Here is a 23,005-nt window from a genome sequence, read left to right as displayed (position 1 = left end):
AAATCTCTCGTCATCCTTTCAGACATCAAGGCATTACTCTTGTCTTGAGATCATCTTTGAACCCAAAAGATGATCCTGAAGTCAGGAAGTTGCTTACAACCTCTCTTTTTATTTTTCTTAACCTGCATGTTTAGTAGAAAATGCTAAATGTATTTAAAAGCTTGTATACATATCTATTCTAAAATGCCTGTAAACAATACAAAACCTCTTCCTTACAGTTTATGGCCCTTAGCTGGTCATCCAATTTACTTGTGGCTCTCTGAGTTACTTAGTAGGCTAAAAGAGCTAATAAAACACCTTTAGCACACCATTTAACACTAATATTTTTCAGTCCAGCATTTAAACCTTATGTTGATGGTACAATTTTGAGTCTCAAATTGTTCCACTGACTTCTCTTATTAAACGATTCAAATAATTTCCAAATAAAACGCAGTTATGGCGATTGTTTTGAGTCTCCCTCATCTTAATGCTCTTTTACAGTATCCCCCAATGCTCAGTGTCTCTCTGAGAGCCTCCATTCACTCAGAGCCAGTGAAGGGGAAGTAATGTTATTGTTCTCCAGGCTTTCTCTCAAAGGGTGGATGCTCTTAGCTCTATGGGATGAGTGGAGATCATTTTCTTGCTGAAGCTTCAGGAAGACCTTCCCACGGAGGCGTTTGGGTGAATCTTTCCACGCTAACTTCAGTTTTATTCACTTTTTATATAAAGTAGCTTTGACGCTGTCCGTGGTGCTGAATTTGATTTCTTGATTGGAATCTAAATGAGTATGGACACCGCTTTCTAACTTTTGCTTTAGATTCCTAGAAACGTCAATGGTTACAGCTCTTGTGCTATGATGCAAGCCAATATAAAATGCTTTAATTGGGGCTTCTTTTGCGTGGTTTTGAAGTATTTCCAGAACATGAACCTCTTCTTTATTTGAAACTTTGCAGAGAAGGTGGCCCAACGCCCTCTGAGAGCACAAGAAGACATCCTTTAAAAGAGAGAGAGAGAGAGAGAGAGAGAGAGAGAGAGAGAGAGAGAGAGAGAGAGAGAGAGAGAGAGAGAGAGAGGTTGGTACTGTACGTCTTTCCTAATAACCAACAGTAGCTGTGAGGGGCGGTGTCCGGCAGACGGACAGAGGAGAAGTAGAGGAGAAGTGATGCGCGCACAGGCTCCACTTTTACGCATCAGTTACTCGTGTAAGCATCAATGCAGAAGTTACCTTAGATCTGGATTGTATATACAGATTTCCATCAGTGTCTTTTTAAATCAGGTTGAAGCACTAAGAGAAGGGAAGCATACACCCGCGGGGTAAGCGGATCAAGTGGACCCAGAGAAAGTTTCCGTCATGGGAGCGCGTGGATGGAGCTCTGCGCGTCTCGGGTTTGTCGTTTGTGGATATTTAGTGTTTTTCTGCGGGGAGATTTTCCCACAGGTTGAAGCAGGCTGCAGAGAGAGAGAGAGCCCAAACTGCTGCACCGGCCGTAACAATGAATGTTTTGAGTACACCAGGAGAAAAACTGTGTGCTACTGTGATACCTACTGTCAGAAAACCAGGGACTGCTGCGAGGACTACCAGAGCGTGTGCCAAATATCTGGTGAGTTGCTTTTATTTTTATGTCCACAGAAACTGTTGAATTTGAACACTTTTAGCTCCTGTAGATTTTGTTTGGGTTCCAGCTGTGTCCTGTCCGGTGAGGATGTTGTTGAGCGTTGTCCTGAGATGGCTGGCATTGAGGTGGCATGGAGACAGTGAGACATACTACACATAGCTGTCTCCAGTGCGCTCATTAAGACTGTTTGCTTAAAGTCACAGGACAGAGGTGACCATTTGTAAGGAGCTGGGTTTTTTTTCATCAGCAGGTTGTATGTTTTACAAGTTGTTGGGTTGACCCTTGGCATTGAACGTTTCAAAATGTGTTACTTGGTTGTGAATTGAAGAGTGGAGGATGTCATAATGACATATTCACACTGCAGCATCAGAAAGGCAGGAGAGAGGCACTGTTAATCGGTGAATGAATCATTAACTTTGGTAATTATCGTCCAAAGATTTTTTGTCTCAGCTTCTCAAATTTGAAGATCTGCAGGTTTCCCTTGTCTTTTATAAATTAAGAGTCCCTTTGTTTGATTGGACAAATAAGCAATCTGAAGACATCAATTATGGCTCTTAGAAATTGATATCAACTTTTAGAACGATTTTTCTCACAACTTATTATGGAAAAACTCACCTCTTCGCTCATCATCAGGGCTGATTCTGCTATATATGGACAAATGAGGGACTGGACACCATGGAAACAGACTGCCAAAGATGGTCAGAGTACAGTAGAGCTGTGTCTGTCTGAGATGTGACAGACGGACAGAAAACACTCAGAGCTCTCACAGTGTGTTGAAACATCTCAAGTTCACAGAGAGTAATTATCAGTGTGTAGATACACGCAGAGGGTGACCCTCGTCTAAAGTGCTCACTAACAATCACCTGCAGAGTCGCTCCTACTGGTCAAAGGGCTCTCAACATGCTGCACTGATCCCTCTATTTAGGCACATTGAGTGTTTACAAAGTGAACCTTTGTCACAGTGTTGTGTCTGTGTTGTGATGTGAACTGGCTGTTTTATTTGGATTGAAGTGAATCCCTTAAAAGTACTGTAATGGAGGCAGCAATGCACTTTATCAGACCTCATGTTAACTTCAAAGATAGCCGAGAGGCTTGTAAATCACTGTTTTACTGCAGCATGCAGTGCTAAAAAAAGCCATAAACTCATATTGTGTTAATTTAAACTAACTTTCTGAAGTGCTTGAATACTTTTCATTATATCTTGATAGTGTTTTAGAAAACTGAAGAACATTCATTTGCAAGAATTTGGGCAGAAACAATCTGTAAGTTTTCAAGATTACAAAACATTTCACTAGTTTGATGTAAGTAGGTAAATAGAATGAACTTCATGTGCTTGCTTTTAGTTTTCTGAAAAGGGTGTCACTGTAGCATTTTCACACACAGCATGCATTACTCCAAGCTATAATTTTAACTAACTTTAACACAACTTGCAAAAAGTAATGTACAAAAGAAGTTCTATTCATGCTTTTGAATTCAGCATTAAAACTGTCTTTATCAGGATGACACTAGAGAGATATATGTATTACTTATACCAACAGCAAAGACATGGCTACTAGCATCTAAATGTTCCAGTGCATTAGCAGAAATGTAGCACACTAAAGTCTCAGTGTGTGTTTTGTATACACCAATCAGTCAACGAGGCTTGAACAGTAGAGACAGCGTGAATCATCCAGCAGCCAGCTGAGAGCAGTCCAGGCATCACTTGATTCTTCCCATGTGGCTGCCAAACTGAAAATTAACAGAACATGCTCAGGGAAGCTCCTCAGCTCAGTGTTTAGTCATCACTGCTCAGTTCAACAGCAGCTGGACCCTCAGAGGTCAGCTCCCGGCTGCATGTGCATCAGTTCACTCACGTGTCAGAGGATTTTTTTTGCTCTGTGGACATGCAGTGGGCTTACTCTGACAGGTGAATCCTGATGTGACACAGTGCAGAGGAAAGAATTTCTGTCAAGGGAGAGTTGGATACTGCAGGTGTTACAGGTTGAATGGTGTGACTGTAAAGATTATGTGACAATAAAAGATTCACGTGGAAAACTTATGATCAACTACAATGTGGAAGGATTTAAACAATGATTATAATGATAACAGAAATCTTAAAATTATCAATATATTTACTTGTCATTAAGTGCTCTTTTTAGAATCCATGAGAACAATGAAAGAAACAGGCAACAGGAAATATAGGTTTTACAAGAACTTGGATATCAATACAGCTCAGGAAAAAAATAAGGGACAACAAATATCTTCGAAACACAAAATGTGTGTAATTTGTTAACTTCCTTAATCTGTCTGAATCTGACCATGAAGACTATATCATCTTGTCAATCACCTCTTCACGCAGTATGGAGGATTGATTATAGAGTGACGCTCTTAAACACACCTTGACTTCCTCCCTCTGATACCTGAGTATCTTTACACTATAAACAAAACACGCAGCTGTCGTTTGGCTCAAAGCATCCTGTTGTTTTCTCACCCACATCCCACTCAGACTTTATCTGATCCTGATCCTGCAGCTCTGTGACGCACCGCAGCGTCTGTCTGTGTACTGTCTGTCACAGTCTGTAATTTAGCCGTGTCAGCTGTAGCCGAGCAAAGAGCTTGGAGTGGGTGACATCAGAGCAGAGACAGAGAGGGAGTCAGACTGTTTGTACCACGCAGACACAAACACTCACAGGTTTGAGGAGTTTGATAAGATTAACTACAGAGATGTTTTAATGAAAATTTGGCAGGAGTTTACAGTTGTTAACAGTGTGGAGGAGTTTTATGTGCACTGGGTATTTATGTTACTCTTTCAAGAGCGGTGAGGCATTAGAGTAAAACAAAGCTGACTCACTGGTGGAATATTTTATGAACAGTTTACAGTAAAACAACTTTGAGTCATGTACTCTGCAGTACTGGAGCAATTTTAATGTTCACATTGTGTTTCTTAAGTGCAACGTCTTTATGCACAAGACATCTTGTATGAGGGGGTTTTCTCAGAGGTTCATCAAGTGTTCAAACTTGAATTAAGGTGTGGCATATCTAGAAGCGAAAACATCTAAACAAAAAACATAAAAACATGTCCTCTGATAAATTTGATGCTGCGAGATAGTAATTGACTTGCACAGTCATTTGTGTTTTAGATCTGAATGCCAAGTGGCTACTTTACAGCAAGTTGTCTTGTAAAACACTTTTCATCATTTGACGAGAGTCTGGCTTCTATCAGCAGATCATTCTTCTGAAGAAAACCTTTTCCAGAAGAATAGATTTAAGTAAATTAATAAAAAAACACAATTACACTTAAGCAAAATCTCCTGTTGAGCTTTAAAGGAAAATCATGCAATAAGAACCATCTCTTAATGGTGTCAGTCCCTGAGAAAGAAGCCTTGGCTGCTTTTACCTTATTTATACTATAGTATGTTACAACTATGTTCCAGTCCATGTATGTCATCCCAAAATACAAGAATGTCCTTCTATATATGGATGCATTCCACAGTGAACACGCTAGAATTACTTCTTTGGCTTTGTTTGCGCCCACAATCCTGTTTTTTTCCCAACAATATTAAGACTTTTTGATTCATACTGCAACAGATGTTATGATAAAGTATGCATGATTGTGTAAAGTACATACTTTGTAATGGCAGCTGCATTATTTTGTATAGAAAAAAGACAGTGAATGTGAATGCAGAGCTTATTTAAAAACATTAAGGGAGAAATGCATGATTGGGAAGGCACTGAAGTGATACTTTCTGTACAGTTTTAGAAATCTACAGGGGGAATTGTTTCCGGTTGTAGGAGTACCTGTTGAACATCACATATTTTCAGTGTCAGAGCTACTGTCGCTCTGACTTAACAAGTGCAGGGGCAGCCCCTGTCCTCTTTCACTGTGGCAGCTGGTAGCTCTCACATCAGCTTGAAGACATATTGTAGCCTCTGATACTCCAGAGGTTTGCTCATCATTAACCTCTCTCTCCTGCAGGAACTTCTCCTCATGCTTTGCTTTAGGGCGTGGTGTGCTGTCATGCCATCATGTTTGATTCTTTCCAACTCTGTTCACTCCCGTGTCTTTTCCTTGCTTCCCACACGTTCTTCTTTCAGCCTCTATAAGTATATTTTTTTTACGATGCTGACTCTGACAAAGTCCAGCTGCTGTCATCTTTCCGACCAGTTTCTTCTGGTACACACGTACTGCACGAAGCAAATTAGATAATCTTGGTTGCAAATTTGATGTCCATCATCTGGACTCTATGGACCAGATAACGAAAGTGATATACTCCACGCTGAACTTGACATTTCTCATTTGTTATCATAGGAACTGTCCACCAGGAAATACATGTATTTAATGCTAAAATAATGTTGAATCTTCAGTCTATGGATGATGTCATTAGCAAATTGAAATAAAAAATTTACACAGACATTTGTGTATCAATAGGATTTGTCCTTTTGCCTTTGATGCTATTTCTCTCTGTGTATTATGTATGATTATTTTGTCCCACAGAGTCACAGTTTGGCATATATTCAATATTGTTCTAACCTAGCTCTCCTTTAGCTCTCATGGCCAAACCTGCAGTGATCCCCATCAACCTTTAACTTGTTTTAAAAAGCATAATTAGCTAGAAGTGATTGTGGGATATTAGCGTCATCATGATAGCTTAATTCTGTGAAACTGTTTTTTCCCGTTATGATACAAACATAGACATAAAGTATATCATGTGTCATGTATCACACATGGATCAAAGTTTATATTTTTTTGTTACTTGCTCCTAACTATCACCAGCATGCTAGCATTAGAATTGGCTTATGGGCAGCCTCATAAAGCTGTCATTTTGTCTGTAGACTTCCAACGGTCTATACTTTCAAGTATATCTTCGCAGTCAAAAATGTGTTCATCCGATAAAATTAAAAATGTATATGTATTTTTTTGATTTTTTTTTTAAAGTTTTCTTCTGTTTTTGTGTATCATGCCATAAAGAGTTGTCCCGCCACGCCATGCTAAAACTTCCTAAATTCTGTCTCAGCTGTGTTCGTAATGAACCCTTTTAATGATTTGGTTTGCTTGGCTCCTCATTTCAAGGTGTCTACAGGAAACATTTATGTGCTAACCTGTCATTAGGGCTCAGTCTTGTGTCCTTCACCTCTATTACTGGCCTCATGGCTCTCCCTTGTGTGTCTGAACATTATGAGTCTTGTCTGATGGGACCAGGGCCCAGCTCTCTTCATGGGAGGGAGGTTGGCTAGAGAAGTTTTTGGGGTGCAATGGTCCCCCGGAACAGCTGGTCATCTGGGTCCCATTAAAGTGGAGGTGGGGGGATGGATGGAGGGGGTGGAAGAGTGAAAAGGAGGACCAAAAAGAGAGGCAGATGGGGGAGAAAGAACAAGAGCGAAGTGATAAAGGGAGAAGAAGATAAAGCAAATTGGGCGGGCAGGTCTGATAACTCCTTTGTCATGAAGGCCAAAAATGGAAGTAGATTTCAGGGAGAGCGAAAGAAAGAGCAAAAGAATGCCAATCTAAAAGCTAGATAGTAAGCAATTACCTCCCTGCAAGTGAGAGTGACTGGAGATGGACTGATAAGTCGGGAGATAAAAGTGCTGAGGCTAGATACACATTGAGAGTTTGGCTCAGTTGGAGGGCTTTGACTGAAGTTCAGCCAGCTGCCAAGAAAATGAGCCAACCTGCTGCTGACTATGATCCAGCAAACTCGTAACTATCTTTGTTTAACTAGCTGTATTTTCAAATGTTCACTTAGCATTATGCATCATTTGAACTGATGACCTCTGTAAAAGCCATTAAAATCTCCAATAACAGGTGTTGTTTTAAGTTTGGTTCGATTACAAATAATTTCCAACAATCTTAGGAACCATGGATTTGATAAAAATCTTGTTTAGAGGGATAGTTGCTCACCTTGTTGAGAAACCAGCTGGTGGAAGCTAGATTATAAAAAACTACAATTTTGATAATTTTAAGAAACATTTTAACCAATTTTGGTCTCTCAAGTGTTTGCTTAGACAAACAGCTATTTTTTTGGGCACTATTTCACAGACACACCACAAACGTGCTCCTCCGCCTTCGGTGCACTGATCAGCAGTGCAATGATGTTCAAGTCAGCTTGACTTTGTGCCTCTCGCACTGATTTTGGTTTTAGTTTGAGATCATTGTAAACAACAAATGCTAAACTTTACACAACCCAGTAGTGACTGTACAGTGTGTTATTTCAGCACAAACAAAGTGTAGCAACACATATGTGTTCCTCTGTCTGTTGATAGTCTAGCTTCCTCGCCAGTTCACTGCATGGTTTCCCAACAAAGGGTTGGAGCTAATTAGCATCCTCTGTGGGACATACACTTTCTACTGAAAAAATACCTACACAATCCCACTTCTAAAAACAGAGCTATCCCTTTAATACTGATTGGTTTAAAAAATGTTTGACTACACTTTTTTAAAACTTAGTTCAGCACACTCAAAACTGTTGAACAGACATGCAGATATTATGAAATTTATTTAATGTTTGCTGAAAGGTGTGTACATGTTCTGCCCATTCATTTAAAGTCAGAAGCTAAATAAGATAATGTGTTTAAGGGTCCTTCAAATTTAGAAGATTCTGTAGCTGGTATCAGTGTTTCAAAGGTCACTGTAACATGAGCATCGTCCTCCAAAAGATTAAAGAGTGCAGACTTAAAGTCACTTGCAGATAAACAACTGTCTCTATTTAACTCTGGAAGTCTCCTTCTGTCGTAGGGGAACTTTTTTCCACTTGAAAACACTTGGTAAAAATATCAGCTGATGGTAGAGACAATGGCAGAACATGGTGACAACGAGAGCCATTTGTTTCCTATATTGGGGTCAGAGGTCAGAGGTGATGGAGGAGGTTGGTCCTCCAACTTTCTCGTGGACAGTGGGGACAGGGGAAAGCAGTGGCTGTGGTCTGGGCAGGTCAGGCTGTGTGACTGTCTGCAGGGTTATCATGTGGGTGGTAGGACTGTCACACTGGTGGTAGCAGAAACAGAACAGCAGGGACCACCACAGTTTAGTAATTGCCTTCTGACCCCCAGTGGCTCGGGGGCAACAGGCTGAGTCTACCAGACAGGCCCTCAGTCCTGCCTGATCGGAGGTGTAATCGCCTTGTTTCCCCCTCGTGTGCGGGAACTCGCTGACCCTATCGCTTTCACTGCAGTAAAGACCTAAACAGGTCTGCTTGCTCGTGATTTTCACACAAAGAATAACAGCAGAATAAGAGCTGCCTAAGTGAACGTCAGAGGAAGGGAAGGCAAGGAGTAAGGATAAGAAGAAGAGGAGGAGGCCAGAAAAGGAAGCTGATATGTGTCTGATTCGATTACGCCCCTCTGTTTTCTTTCCAGAAAGTTCATGTTACTCTGCAAGTATACACGGGTTAATGTGTGTGTCTGTGTGTTTTAGGGTGATGACTGAAGGTGGAACAAGCCCAAGTGGGTGGGTTTAATCTGACAGATATTGTTTTCGATGTGTGTGTATGTGTGTGTGTGGTGATCTGGGAAAGGCGAGTGTCAGGTGGGCAGCACTAATGTGCAGGAATGCAGAGATTCCACAGTGGCTTTGTGGATCGGCCGTGTCACTGAGACTGCAGCCCCCTCCCCTCTCTGAAACCCCAACAGGACCATGGGAATGAACTGAACAGGCGGCACCTTGAAAGCTCTCCCTCTCTCTTTTTCTACTGTTCACACTCACATACTTATTCAGTTGCACTATTGTACTGTAGGGTGAGTGTGTATTATAAAGACAGAGTTAGGTAGATTAAAGGGCGAGGGCGGATTAGATCCAGTTATGGTATATTTATCCTCTCGCTCCCTGTAATTTCCCCAGAGAACATCTAATAGCTTCACGCTGTGTGCACCTGCTCTCATTGTATTCCATGTTTATTGTGAATATCATTTAAAGCAGAAGCTGCACTTAAAAATCAGGATTTTTTTAAGTAAAGTATTCTGATGTAAATGTTTATATTTGCAATAATTAATGTGAAAGTGAAGAAGATCTCTCGCCTCATTTGTTCATTGAGTTGGCACTTCCTCCGTCCGCCACCCTGTTAAAAGTCTGCTGCTATTAAAGGTCTATGCTGGACGAGGCCTGATTACCGCCGGAGACTCTTAGCTTAGATCAGAGCAGACATCTAACTAATACGGCTTCCTCTAAGGCTGATGTAATTGGCTAAATCAGCCTACAGAAGGGGAAGCCTGATTGCTGTTACTGCTGCTTTGTTTATATGGTGTGCTGTGTGTGTGTGTGTGTGTGTGTGTGTGTGTGTGTGTGTGTGTGTGTGTGTGTGTGTGTGTGTGTGTGTGTGTGTGTAGAGGGAGACCAGGGCGGACAGGATGCAAAATTAGCCCCTTATTTAAATGGCCCCACACATATGACCTGAGTTGCAGACTTCCTGAGTCTGAGGTTCTGGTCTGGGGATCTGACATTAGTGGTTGGTAATGACCCAGTCACTTGTTTGATGCTCGCCTACCTGAGTAAATACTCTGTGCATTATTATGCAACTCTGTATCTGGGCTCACACTTTGCAGCCATGCAGTAAGGCAGGGCTGCAAAGATTAAAGGAAAGTCTAAAAGTTTAAACAACCTTAGTGGTGAAGATCAATGGAAGGAGACCATGTGTTTACACAGCTAGAGGGAGCTTAAACCGTGGACTGAATATATGAAATGGACCTTGCCTGTTGGTTTTAAAAGTGAAACACAAGTTTCGACTGCACCAATTGCAAAAAAAAGGGTCAGATTATATGAAACCAATCTCGGAGCTGATCATCATCATTGCCTATAATCCCCTTTGAGTACAGATGCCAACTTCCCAGTAACTCTTGTAAAACCAGTGTAGTTCTTAGTTACTCCTAGCCAAGACCTCCTTCTCAAAGCATTTCGGATCCAATCCATCCCCCAGAGTAGCATCCATTCGTCTGTCTCAGGAAGTACACAGTAGAAAGTATGTTACATAAATGCTTACTTCAGCTGTTAAAGCCCCAAAAAGAAACCAACTTTGTCATTATTTGCTTTCAATTTGCGGATCACAGGTTTTCCAAACTCATAACATCAGAGATTTGTCAAAGCAAAAATACAAACTTTGTCACGTCTGTCCTTGAGATGAGAAGGAAATAACTTTTAAAGTGCTTGTTTGTTAGATGGAGGTCGGAAGGATATTTTCTGATGCATTCCAGGGAGTCTGAAAATGTAACCCCTGATTGGCTTTTACAGTACAGCATCAGACAGATCTGTGGCTCTAGTACTTGAAGATATCTGTTTATAGAGATAAATAAATCGTCATCACATTACCACTTATACAAGCCGAGATGTTGTGACAGCATGTCAGAATCCGTAAATAGAGATTAGAATCAAATCTTCCTTAATACAGGTTGGAGTTTATTTTGTAAATCCTGTATATATTCAGAGTAAAGCTGATAATAAAGCAGGGTGTGCATTAGGGTGCAGTTTCCTCTTATTGAAGAGGCAAGCTGTCAAGTAGGATAGAGACGCACAGTTGCTTTATGTATCCACCCTGGCAGGCTAATTGAAAAGTTCATTTTTAAATCTAAGGAAAATGCCATGGCATATATTTCCAATTCCCATCAGTAGTCTATGGCTAAAAGTGAAAATGATCATGTCTTTAAAGGATTTTTCCTTACTCGTTCACCTTATCCAAAACATGTGGCTGATCTCTCTTTCTTCCTGCTTCCCCAGCAGCCATTGACTGTGAGGTGGGCTCATGGGGTCCCTGGTCATCATGCACATCACCTTGTGGAGTTGGCAGCACAGAAAGGAGCCGCCAGGTGTCTGTTCCTCCTAGAAACGGAGGCACGCCATGTCCCGATCTCAAACAGCGTCGAGGATGCTTCGGAAACAACGCCATATGCAGCACTGCGAAAGGTGAGAACATGACCTTTTCACTGGCCCCGAAAAGCGTACATAAATGTAAGCCTCCACTACCGCTTTGAACTGTGTTACATATTAATTTTATATTACTGTACTCTTTGGGGAACCTCTCGTTCACACTGGTACTCTGAGTAATACATTTGCACACATCTGGTCTGAAGCCTTATCTCCAGCTGCACAGTTTCAAACACATCGGTAATGCTCTGTAGTGTTGAAACACTTTCCGAGAAATTAAACACCACCAGGACATGAGTGAAAGATTTCCAGGGAAAACAAAAGTGGCTTGAGATTATACCTTATTAAAAAACATTTTTGAGCAATAAAAATACAAAAGGAATTTGATCTTTTTTATTTAATTTTTTAATTTTTTTTTTTTTTTACATAATTGTTGCTTTATTCCCACACCTGACCTGCAGAGGTGGCAAAGATCCTGCCTGATTCTTTCAAGAGGAACTTCAAGGACCCATGGAGGCGACCACACATGCTGATGAAGGAGGAGAAGGCCAGGTAAGTCCTCTATTATCAGACTGCAAACACGCAGGTATGCATACTACTGACCAGACCAGCCCACTTTGTTTTTGTCTGTCTCACTGGCTTTCATGTGCAGTCAATGCAGAGGGGGGCAATTACTGCTGAACTGTGTGAAGTGTAGAGTGACTTCAAATCTTGTAATGAGAAATACCTTTGGCATCCAGAAGAGTGTGACTTAAGGAATACTATCAATGCAATTTCTGTGAAAACTCCAAAGCTTTTATTTCAGGTTCCTTTTTTTTAAAATTTAAAGCAAAAACTGACAATAATGACCCACAATGTGCAGTGCTTCTGTGCCAGCAGTCATCGTCTGTTGTTCCAGCTCTTACTCTCCACAGCTGCCTCTCAGCGTCTCTGATACAACTGTATTTTATTCCATGTTCATATCAGTTTTTTCTTGGTTTTGACTTTGTTTCAAAGGTCAACAGAAGATCAACTTTGTGCTCCAAAAGATTAGACAGTAAAGACCAAGGCCAAGGTTGCCAAAGCACACAAAGCCTTGAAATAGCTTTGACTGTGTAACATGAACGCTGTCATTGAATATCTGCATCATTAGCTGACCTTTACTGATAAGGCAACCATAATCCATGAAAAAAAGGAACACTCCTCCTGCTCAGATGTCAGATTTGATCTGAGCTGATTGCAGATGTTCTCAGAGCTGGAAAAAGAAGAAACGAGGGAATTACATCATGGCTGGCTTCCTGACAGCCCACAGCTCTTCACACTGATTAAAATGGACATCGTATACCTTTGTTTTGAAATACAAAGCATCAGGGAATTGAAAGCACATTACTCACAAATGTGAGCCACTCAGCGTGGATGACACAGGGTTAGTGTGATTTCATAGAGACATCTGGCCCCTGGTGTTGTCTTGGATGTTCACCAAGGAAACAAGGGGTTAAAATAACATGAAAAGATGATCTGTTATTGTATTATGATCTCCAGTTATAGCTGTGACACTATCTCAGTGAGTACAATTTCACACAGAAGAGGAGGTTTGAGTCTGCCAAGATGCTATCATGGAGTTTTGTCTTTACTTGAAGACACTTGAAGAAAACTTGTAAAAAATATTTTAGAGGATTAAGACTTTAGGGTGACGTGTGTTGTTGTGTAATCCTCAAAAAGTTTCCAATCATTATCCCCCCACTACCTCTCCCAAGCTTGTTACCTACCTAAAACCATCTCTAACAGTGTTACTGGAGGACAGGGTTTTCAAGAATCTCTCTGGGGAAAAAAAGCAGTTTCATGTTTTCTTTGACAAACCACCCCACTGAGGCTGGTGTTTAGTTGCAGCTGACTGAATCAGAGACAAAATAAATAGTGTAGAGGTTCAAAGTGGCTGCCAGGGAACACAGTGAGCATGAAAACAAGACTTTATTATTGTTTCCAGTGACCAGACTGAGCTGTGTTGATGTTAGGATTCAGGTGACCGTGACTCTGCTGGATCACCTTCAAATGGAACTAATCTCTTATCAGAACATTTAAGTTGTCTTTTGTCTGGTTTAAGTTGTGATCAAGCATAGTTTGCTTGGTTAATGACAACTTGGCTTTCATCAAAAACGCCACGTTGGATGGGCTTTTAATCTAGAACAACTTCTAGAGGGGGAAGTTGAATCATTTTCAGTGTTTTAACCAAGTCTATGCCCTTTGTTGATTTGCTTAACCCAACTGTGTGTTGATGCTGCTGTGGAATAGATTAAAAAGTAGTTTAAAAGAAAAAAAGTGATCAAAAATATTGAACCCTGTATTTTTTAACAGACATAATGACCAAATGTAACACTTTTTTCCCTTTCTCTCTCCCTCTCCATACTCTTTGCAGTTACTGTGTGTACCTGCGAGTGAAACAGGCCAGTGCAGCGTGTAAACTCAAACTGTGGAGTGCTCAGCTGGTGAGAGAGAGGATGGTCTGTGCAGAGTGTCAGAGTGATGCCATGTCAAAGTCAGACCGCTGTGGAGGTGATGGCCTAGAGAGCACCAGGTAATTAAACTAAATACAGTAAACAAGATATTTTCATCCACTACACTGCCATCAGTTTAGGAGTTTAGGAGGGTATACAGAAAGTATAATAGAAATAATACTGTAAAAATACAGCTATCATAAAGAAGTTTCACACAAAGTGACTTGGAATAGCACAAACAATAAAACAATAATTTTCCTATATAACAACTATATTCTGCCGGATACATCTCTTTTCTTCATAGAACGTTCTGGTCAGCAGCTTCAGTCCCCGGCTGTCATGGCTCCTGGGTGCGAGAGTCATCCTCAGAGGGCTGCCGGTGTCCTCCCTACTCTGTGCTCTTCGTTTGAGCCGACATGTAAACCTCAGACATCCAAATGCAGGGACAAGATTTCCCTCAACGCCTTCTGCTTACTGTGGAGAGCCCTGCCAGCCAAGCCAGACCGCTCTGATCCAGAATACTGGATAGGTAACTCAAGGAGACCAGCAGCATCCTGCCACTTTTTCTTTTCACCTCATATTCTGTACTGTATACACTTTTACCAAGCACACAAAAGCTCTTGCATTTTACAGCCACATTATGTTCTTATTCTCTTCCAAAGCACAGCAGCAAATATGCTTTTTACCTCTAAATCTTTGCTATCTACCTCCATCAATGCAAGGGCATTTGTTTATGCCTAATGTATAAATATATAAATATATTATTTTGCTTTATACATTTTCTACTTTTAATTGTTTATATGTTATACGTGACCATATAGCTTCAGCTATTTGTATACAACAGTTTAAACACCAAACAGCAGTTGCTGCAGCCAGTTAAAGCCCCAATCCCCTGCAGGTTGGAGATGCTGAAAACTGGTTCATCCAAAATGTGTCCATTGCTAAAATCCTTGAGTCAATATTTCTGTGTTTAAGATTGTGTCCTTTTTATTATTTCTTTCAACAAAAACATGTATACCAGCAAGTCAAGATGGATATCAGGTATTGATTCTCAGGTGCTGAGATTTGTGTTACCAATCATGCTCTCTCTTTCTGATGTCAGTCATGGATGTTTTTCACTAGTTTCAAGTGACTCAGAGCTGAAATCAGTCCCATCTGTTTAGATCCAAAGTTATTGGAGAGGAAAAAGAGCCATCTAATTGAATTTCTCTGTGGTTCTCTCTGTCCTCTGTGTCCAAGGCAGAATTGCTTAATAACTATGTTGTTTTCACTCCCTGCCCTTCTCAGAAAACCTATAACTTTCACAAGGGGAGTTTATTATCCAATATAACTATCACATACACTACAGCAACGTTCCTCTCATCTTATTAGCAAAATCTCCTCCCAGCACTCCCAAAAGCTCCCCCATCTGCACTCCTGTTCCTTCATCTGCACTCTTTTTCTTTCTTGTGTCTTGGTGTTGTCTTTAAAAGAAACAGCAAATTAACTACAGCAGTACATTCACGACTTAAAAAGGGCAGTCGGCTCATTCCTGCATCTCTGTATTTGCCGGTATAAGAGGAGGACACGTGTGGTACCAGTAAAGGCTTTTCTCTCAGGAAAGCTGTGACTTTCTCTTCCTCTCCCTTGTCTGTGTCTGTGTTTGTGTGTTTATTTATTATAAAACCAGTGATGATTTTATTAGTGCAGCACAGCATACTCTGTACACTGTCCATTAGTGAAAATAAAAAAACTATACAGTCATCTCTCCCTCTCTTGTGATGTTTTATGTGTATTTTATTGCATTGTTACATTCAGATGAAGCAACTCTTGGAGCTTTTTTTGTTACAAAGACCTCCATTAGCAATTGTGACCTCCCCCTCTCTGTAATAACTCAGCTAAGTATATCCCTCAGTCGGACCAGTGTTTACATGCAGAACCTCACAGTTAAAAGAGGAGTGCTGCTGAACATACGTAACTCAATGCAAACATGTACCCATCAACATACTTTGGTTGCATTCTTTGCATATTTTTGTCCTGTGGTGTTAATGAGATGACGACAAGAAAAATGGACAGTAATGTCTGTAATTGTGTTTTACGTGACATTCTTCAACAATTTGAGGTTTGTTTTTATTATGTAACTGTCAGAGATGATGTGTGGATGGGCTAAACACGGGGCCGGAGACTCTGGGCAGCTAACAGCATCTGAAACAACATCTGCAGCTCACATATTTTGGTTTTCACAGCAGCTCTGGACAGAGTATATCAGAATAGCCAATATGAAAACCTGTTAAATATCTTTATGGGATGCACAATGAAACAATTGACCATGGCAGAGGTGGTCTTTGAACTCTGACTACGACCTGAACAAACAAATAACACAAACTAAACCAAAATTAGCTTTGTAATATTTTTACTATTATCTTTAAGTAAATTCCAAGATGAATATGAGGATGTTAGAACTTAATAGGGGGGCACATATTTAGGATTCCAGAAATATTAAACAACATTTGTCTTTGTAATGAAAAGGAGCTCTTGGGGAGAATGAACTTTGACCTTTTTGTTAAACAAGACAACCTAAGATCCAACAAATCAACACTTTGGACGTTAGTCCTTTGGGAGAGACTCTCCTGGCTTCTTTCATGTGTTTCATCTTTGCGCCACTTGAACTTTACCTCCTCCATTAATCTCCCTGACCATCCTTTCTCTGCACTCCTCCCTCCCCCCTCTCCCAACCAAACTCCCCTCCGTCAGCACAACTCTTTATTTTCTCTTACTACAACAGTGGCAATAGAGTGCTGTCAGCCTGACAGTCCATCCCCTCTGAAGCAGGCTTTACCCCCCTGGCTGCCCTGACTCTGCTGCTAACCCGCTTTCCAAAGGGCAGGAAGGCCCGTCTCTGGCCCAGTGCCTGATGGGCTCCGACAGCAGTGTGTTCTGGGATTACGCCCACTGAAAAGGGGGGCATTCCAGCACCGGCGGCCTTTGTCACAGCACGACCACTGTTTGCTTTTGACAAGACAGCTGTTCAAAGCCCTCCCGGCCCCCACGGATGGCGTGAAGGGAAAGAACCCGGGGTGACTTCCGTTTAATGGTGGTGTCGTGGATGTGTGGAGCCACCTCCACCTGAGGGGGCTTTAGCAGGATATGTAGCTCAAGGTTTTCAATCTCATATAATGGCTTTGTTTTCACATGATCACATCTGGGTCACAAAAGCAACCACAGCTTGAAACAACCTGCACTTTCTGCAGCTTCAAAGTGTTTTCTTCAAATTAACCCCCAAAAAGAGAAACTATTCAAGCAAGTGAAACTGATTAATGTTTATCCTTGAACATCCCTTTAGTCTCCCTCCTTTTTCTGATGTCAAAAACCACGCTGCAACATCACACTACTTTGTTTCATATCTACTTTGTTGACTAGTGTTTGTGAACAAAGGGAGGAATCATATTTACTTTGTTACAGGTAAATTATCTCTGCTACACACACCTTCACCATCAAAAGTTGTCCCCGCCAAGCAACAACTCAGACGCAGCCATATTCCTTTTCCAATTTGTTAATGGACGTCCTGTATGAAATATAGTTTGAGATTTGACGATCAGATAATGTCCCAAACAGTGTTTCTTTAATTTCATTGCAAACAATAGAACATTTTTGAGAGGATTTCATTAGTGTTTTGGCACTAAACCAAAATTTACTTTAGATAAAAATACAGAAAATACATCTTAAATGATCTTCAAATAAATTCTTGAGAACTCTTCTGGTTCAGACATGTAGGAGCCTCGATCTGCTGGGGGCCTTCGTTAGTTGAACCCGTTTCCCTCCTCTGTGTGGCCCCATGTGTTGTGTGGTGTATGCCTGTGTGTTTTGGAAGTGTGTACTGTAATTAACAAGACATCCTAATAAGAGCCCCTGCCCGAGCAGCTGGTCCAGCTCAGAGGAATGATAATGAATAGATGGCTCCACATGAGGAACTGACCTGGACAGTTTCATAGCTGGTACAAAAGATAGTAAACACATACGCATCTATCACACTGAAAAAACATGGAACACCAGTTTTTAGGGACCACACACACATCTATAAAGTGAGAATTGTTCAAGGCTTTAAATGTATTGTACATGCATTAAAGTATGAGACTGCTTAGGCTGCAATTCAATCTAGTCAATAGGCGACTCTCAGCTGTGATCCTTAATGGATTCAGCTTTATTATAAATGCAAGTTTTCCAATCGTAGTATGTGAACTATTTTAGATAGGAGTCTTAATTATTATGTTTTTGCCTTAACACAGTGCAAAACAAAAATGAACTGAAGAGCTGTGGGACTTTTGAGGACCGAATGAAGGATTGAGGGAATACCTTACGGTCGGGGCTCCTGCAAATTCCACCCTGGAGATGTGGCGTCACCTTGTGGTGCTTCTGACTTCATTCTCTCCTTTAACAGAGACAATCTTCAGAACACCAGCACTCCCCTTATAGAAGTCTTTATTGGGTATGTAGTGGTGGTATACATAAACATGACATATGGCAAAAATTACACTTCCTGACCCTCATTTCATTTTCTATCTTTAATCGATTTATTGGATTAATCTATATATCTAAAAAAAACATCTTGAAGTGGTTCATGTACTCATAAATCTATCCCAAGGCGGATAAACTGTAAATAACAAAAGGGATATTCTCCAGCTTCTTTTTATAGTCACAGCTAGCTTGTTCACATTTTATGCTGCACATTTATCCACTTGATCACATTCTGCAGTATCCCACACAGTTCCCGATATAGACAATTTATATAACTCTCTGGAAATAAGCAAGGAGGAGAAAGGAGCAAGGACTTTAAACAAAAATGCAATGAATGAAACAAAGTTAAGCATCTCATGTAAGATGTATGGGGAGCGACAGAGTCATGACAACCTATTCTAGTGCATGTACAAATATATAAATATATAAGGCAAAAGTGAACTGAGCTGGACATCTGAAGTGTTTTGTAGGCAGGTCCAGTATTTGAGTTAGCACTGACAAATGAGTCATATACACAAAGTATTGTCATGTAAGACATGCTGTGTTCTTGTACATTTACTGAATTATTAATACCCCTTCAGTCAGTTTTCTGTTTATCCTGAAAAAACTATGATGAACAAACTAGTGACCAACTCTAATTCTTTGGTGATCAACTACATTCAGACTGAGGCAGAGTGGGGTGAGGAGATGGTAGAAAAAACTGAGTTAAGACAGTCCCTTACATCACTACACTCATGGTATAGAGTCTTCCCTTGTAAGCACAAGTAACATATCAGTGGCAGGAGGAAATTCAAAATAAATTTGATTTATAGTAAAATCTGAAAAGGAATTAATTGAAAACTGTCAGTCATACTGAAGGAAATTGATTTGGATAAAAATGTGTTCACTTGCTTATCTGTCAGAGTTACGTGTCTGTACGTTTAGTATATTCAAGAGAGGCCAGGATGGAGAGCAGACCTGTTGCTGTCTTCTGTCTCTGTAATATGAGTCCAAGTGTTTTTTTATTTGAGGTTTTTTATCTGTTGGTTTGTGTTGTGAATCTTGAGGTCCATCTTGTCCACTTTGTTCATCAAGGAATCGATGGAGTCGTCCTGCTCTTCGATCTCAGTCTGGAGACCCAGTCCAAGGTTCTTCAGTCTGCTCAAGCCACCGCACATCTCATCTACGGAATTCACAAGAGATATTAAGAGGGATATTAGGGATATTTTATAAGAATACACAGCAGCAAAAAAATTATCCCATTTGTTTTTAATCTAAGGTTAAGTGTAGGAAATTAAATTATATCTGTTTTGTTTTTTAGATTTACAAAAAATGTGATGACATCATTTTGCCTACTGCCAATTTTCACTTATTACCATAAACTTTACTTAAAGCTCCTTTTGTGCTTTCCTTCTGACTTCATCGTATAAAACAGTGTAATACGAGCTATAAAAGCAAGACCATTCAAACGGAAATGTTTTTTACCTAAGTTTTTATCAAGGGTGTGGTGCGCCTCTCTTAGCTGTCTGTTCTGAGGGTATCCATTCTGTCTAGATGAGCTGTCATCCATAGAGGCCGAAGCACCAAATCCTGGAACACAGACATGAGTGATGAATACAAACACTGTTTGGTTTGATCATGCCAAGCCGAGTTTCTTGTGCAAAATCTTACCTTCTGTATTCAGATGCCTAAGATTTGGATGGCTGGCCTGGTACTTATCTTCATGTTCTCTGCTGCTCGACAAGGCACCCTGTAGTCTGAGAGAGTCAGATAAACATTATTCAATCGTTGAAAAGATGCCACAAATAACATAACCACATTTTTTTTATTTTTAGTGGCATTACTCAAACACTAATTTTGAGTCATAATTTTCACAGCTGTGTTTTCAAAGATGATCAACATTAAAGAGATCTATCTGAATGTGAAATGTAGACCTGTAGGGTGTCAGGGTATTCATATTATATAATAAAAAATATCCAGCAGTGACCACTAAATCTGAGCTTTGGGCCTTCCTTTTTTGACATACAAAATAAGTTAAGAGATAGAGCAAAGGATTGAGGTTTTGGAAAAGCCTCCTCAGACCTCATTTGACCAAGCACACAACTGCCTCTGCTTTTGATTCTGGTTTCTTTATCTTTGTTTTAACCACATTACACCCATCGAGCACATTTCCACTCACCCACACCAAACATAACAGACTTTGAAGACTCCTCATGTTTACATACTTTTGGAAATTCTGATTGTCTCTCTTGTAAATTAGCTATTTTGTTATTTAGTGCCTGTGTGTCTCCAGCCAAAGAGCCTGATTGGGACACAATTTAAATTTTAACATTGTTATGAGGAGAACTCATTATTGCAACAATGATTTATTTTTTAACTCCCAGTTGTCTAAGTATACAAAATGACTGAGCAGGAGGATCTTTCTCACAGAATGACACTGTTACTGTAGGCAAAACAGGATATGCATATTAAGAGATATTTAAAAGAACTGGCCTAAAATAATTCTCACATTACACAATAATGCAAGTATCCCTTTCTTTGTTTCTTTGTTTCTTTGCAGAGCATGTGATTGTCAGTAGACCCTTCTCCAGCAACATAACAACACACATGAGGGTTAGAGTGTGGGGGGGATTGTCCACTTATCTCACTTGGTTATGTTTTTTCAAATAAATAACTACCTCTGAGTCCAAGTGGAAATCTGAGCCAACTTTAGAGCCACACAAACAATACAACTGGAAAACACAATGCCTCTTGATACAGCTATTGCTGGCACAGAGAGAAAATAAACCAAATAATTAAAGTTCCTAACTCAAGAAAAGCCTCTTCCCTCAGTCTCACTGGATCATATGAATAAAAGGTTTTTGTGAATGAAGGAAGGAAATTTACCTGTCGCTTCCCTGATACGCTTTTGGCTCCTCGGGTGGTGGCGGTTTTGCCTCAGGCTTTCCCTTGAAGTAATTGACAAGACCACCCCACACACTTTTTATACTGGTAATGTGCTTCTGGCTGGTTTTCAGGTCCTGATCCATGTTGTCCAACATCTTATCTGTCCTTTTCAGAACTTCTCCCTGTCGCATCAACTCCTACAAAAACACAGAAAGATGGAGAGGGAGTAAACAGTGTGAGAGATGAGAACAACAACTTATTCTTTTTTTGGTTTCGATGTCATTCTCTCAGAGACAGGGATATCCCTTGTGTGCCACGATTAAATTAGTTATTTTGACATACCTCTCCAGTTTCCACACCCATCTTCTCTGATTCATAGATAAGGCCAAGTGAACGGTGACTGCTGTCGACAGCAGACTGAGCTGTACGCATCACTTCCCGCTGGAGGTAGCGCTGCCTCCTCTCTGGTTCACTTAGCCCACTGTCGTCGAATTCATCATCAAACCCCCTATTTTTGGGTTTAAAAGCCTCATCATCGTCATCATCTGCAAATGGGTTGTGGGATTTAGGGTAGGCCATCTGTGGGGGAGATAGACAAGATCATTTTTAGTTTAAATCTAACACTTTTCCAGAACATTTGCTGATCTGAAGATTTGTAAAGCATCTATTTCTAGAGTAAAAATTATATAGAGTTTTGCTTCACCGTTGAGAATCAATGCATTTGAAGGGAACAACATACGCAAATATAAAACATGACATTTCCTAAAGGAGTTGTTAGCTGTATCTCTATAAGGATGATTTCTAGAGTTATTTAAGGTTCAGTTGACATGAATGATAGTAACCTGGCTCGTTAGCTCAAGATTGTTAGCATCAACTGGCAACAACTCCTATACCATAAAACTAGTTTTGAACGATGAAGGAACTTTTAAGACTGTTTAACAATAATGAACTGCCAAACTTACTTCTGAGGCTAACGGAGGTAAGGTTTTTTGAATAAAAATGCTCCTTTAAATGTTTAAAGTTCAGCTACGGGGTGTCGGCTAGCCACTCAACTGCTGCTAACTGACTTTACTTAACTGACAGAACAGACCCGTCTGCAAAATAAAGGCTTCACAGGCCGGAATCAAATAATAAACGATTAGATTAAAAGAGATGTACAAAACAGAGTTATAAACCATAGTCATGATCAACTTAAGAGACAAACCTTCGACCGTCGCCGCTGTTGACGTTATCAGCTGACAATTAGCTACAGAACGTTTCCTGTCACGTTAGGTGACGTCATTACGCGATGTCCCGAGGCTACTCCTGCGCAACAAATGCGCATACAGTGAACCTTAAGTCACCTGTTAAAGGAAAGCCCTTTAATGTGAAACACGATCATACGATTTAATAATGTTAATAATATAAATAATCTTATTATGATGCTAATAATAATGTTTTTTAATATTTATAATTAATATATAATTATTATTATTATTATAATCATAAATAAACACTTCAACATCCTGTATACAATACCTTCATTCCCAGTGCTTTTGTACATAGCGAACTGTAATTATTCTGCGTTTCTGTATATATTTATTATTAATCCAATTTCTATTATTTAATTAATATTTATATCTTATTTTATTCCTTCCCTTCTATTAATATTTTGACTTTTCCATACTGTTTATTAGAGCATTCTGTAAAAACTGAATTCCCCCCGGATAAATAAAGTATTTATGATTCTGATTCTGAATAATAATAATATT

General features: G+C 40.1%; 2 protein-coding genes across 4 annotated transcripts; one reads left to right on the top strand and one right to left on the bottom strand.

Annotated features, from left to right (window-relative positions):
- The first annotated feature begins 1,102 nt into the window (after window positions 1-1,102).
- On the top strand, window positions 1,103-15,638 carry si:dkey-178e17.3 (somatomedin-B and thrombospondin type-1 domain-containing protein). Of its 2 annotated transcripts, none has more exons than XM_034691034.1 (5): window positions 1,103-1,580; window positions 11,278-11,460; window positions 11,883-11,973; window positions 13,817-13,975; window positions 14,200-15,638. In XM_034691034.1, exons 1-5 carry the CDS (start codon window positions 1,331-1,333, stop codon window positions 14,303-14,305), a joined length of 789 nt encoding a protein of 262 aa, XP_034546925.1. In that variant the 5' UTR covers window positions 1,103-1,330; the 3' UTR covers window positions 14,306-15,638. The 2 variants fall into 2 exon arrangements, with proteins under 2 accessions (XP_034546925.1, XP_034546923.1); XM_034691032.1 differs by having other exon boundaries at window positions 11,275-11,460.
- A 2,698-nt stretch (window positions 15,639-18,336) lies between these two features.
- Window positions 18,337-22,570, bottom strand: snap29 (synaptosome associated protein 29). 2 transcript variants are annotated; one of them, XM_034692368.1, is made up of 6 exons: window positions 22,459-22,570; window positions 21,597-21,833; window positions 21,255-21,451; window positions 20,040-20,125; window positions 19,854-19,958; window positions 18,337-19,551 (listed from the first exon to the last, which is right to left on the bottom strand). In XM_034692368.1, exons 2-6 carry the CDS (start codon window positions 21,831-21,833, stop codon window positions 19,391-19,393), a joined length of 786 nt encoding a protein of 261 aa, XP_034548259.1. In that variant the 5' UTR covers window positions 22,459-22,570; the 3' UTR covers window positions 18,337-19,390. The 2 variants fall into 2 exon arrangements, with proteins under 2 accessions (XP_034548259.1, XP_034548260.1); XM_034692369.1 differs by lacking the exon at window positions 22,459-22,570 and adding an exon at window positions 22,217-22,392.
- Between the last annotated feature and the right edge of the window lie 435 nt (window positions 22,571-23,005).

The sequence above is a fragment of the Notolabrus celidotus genome, chromosome 9 (genome assembly GCF_009762535.1).
Source record: "Notolabrus celidotus isolate fNotCel1 chromosome 9, fNotCel1.pri, whole genome shotgun sequence".
NCBI lineage: Eukaryota > Metazoa > Chordata > Actinopteri > Labriformes > Labridae > Notolabrus > Notolabrus celidotus.
Note: the sequence above shows the minus strand (reverse complement) of the source record. Positions and strands in the feature narration are given on the sequence as shown.